A 1,070-nucleotide genomic window follows, 5' to 3' on the forward strand; every position below is an offset into this window, starting at 1 on the left:
TTAGCAATTTAAGTAAATTGCGTCACTATTTTCAGCAAAAAGCTTCAGCATCTTCAGCGTCTACTTTCAGCAAAAAGCATTCACAATAGCATTATTGCAGGTAATGCAACTTTTCTAGTTTATGCTGTGAAATTCTGCTGTCACAATCAGTCCTGGTTAAATCCTTTGAAAACAAAAAAACTCTTAATTTTCACTATTTCCTATCTTATGAGCCAGTAACTCACTTCAGCAGCTTTTCCAGATTTTTCTCTGAGATGAGCCTGTGTTGTCAAATTGTGTACTTTTTAGTAATATCTTTCATTTCAGTATTTTTTTTTTTGAGTGTTTGTTTGCTACCAAATGATTTATTCAACCCGTAAAAAAATGAAGTGTAATTTCCTCTTGCTTGTCACCTTGCAGAGCTCCAGATTTTTTGGATGGCGCTCCTATTGGGTCGTCCTTCAGGATGGGGTTTTATCCTGGTACTCAAAGCAGTAGGTGCTCCTCTCAACTCTCAGCTTGACTGTACTTTGAATCAGGCACATGAAAAGATCTCAGCATCAGATTGAAAGGTCTTGAAAGTGACAGAAAAAGTTGTTAAAAATCAAAGGATTCATTTCATCTTCACTGGAAATGTGTCCTTTGCTCTGTGTCATTCCAAGATCTGACGCAGCTGCCAATGTGAGAAGGCAAGGATGCAAATCTCTCACCAACTCTCACTGTTTGGTAAGGCCGGGCGGGAAACCAGAATGTATTTCTGCTTACATTGAATATGCATTTGTATGAAACTTTCACAAGGAAATGTTTTTCTTCTTCTCACTTCAAGATACGAGCCAGAGACGACTGCTTTTTTACCCTCAAGTGCTTTGATGACAGCGTCCACCATTTCAAAGTCTCCCCCAAAGCTGACCCTGAAGCAACAAGAAAGGCAGGTCCACTTCTCTCCCCTCAGTTACAAGCTGCTAAAAGCCCAGGGATCAGTCAGCCTTTGCAGATTCAGAAGAAGTGAAAAGTTTTCTTTAGTCTGAAAATCATTGTTTTTTTCCTTTAGAGCAGGGGTCTCAAACTCGCGGCCCGCGGGCCATCTGCGG

At 40.5% G+C, this 1,070-nt stretch overlaps 1 protein-coding gene across 1 annotated transcript; it reads left to right on the plus strand.

Moving 5' to 3' along the window:
* Positions 1–399: 399 nt before the first annotated feature.
* LOC112138482 (oxysterol-binding protein-related protein 1) lies at positions 400–1,045 on the plus strand (the record flags this gene model as incomplete). The annotated part of the gene is given in 3 exon segments (XM_024261038.2): positions 400–473; positions 642–705; positions 806–1,045. Coding segments are annotated over 3 exon segments (321 nt in total), but the record flags the coding sequence as incomplete, so codon positions are not given.
* Between the last annotated feature and the right edge of the window lie 25 nt (positions 1,046–1,070).

This window comes from Oryzias melastigma, unplaced genomic scaffold, assembly GCF_002922805.2.
Source record: "Oryzias melastigma strain HK-1 unplaced genomic scaffold, ASM292280v2 sc06006, whole genome shotgun sequence".
NCBI classification, from domain to species: Eukaryota; Metazoa; Chordata; class Actinopteri; order Beloniformes; family Adrianichthyidae; genus Oryzias; species Oryzias melastigma.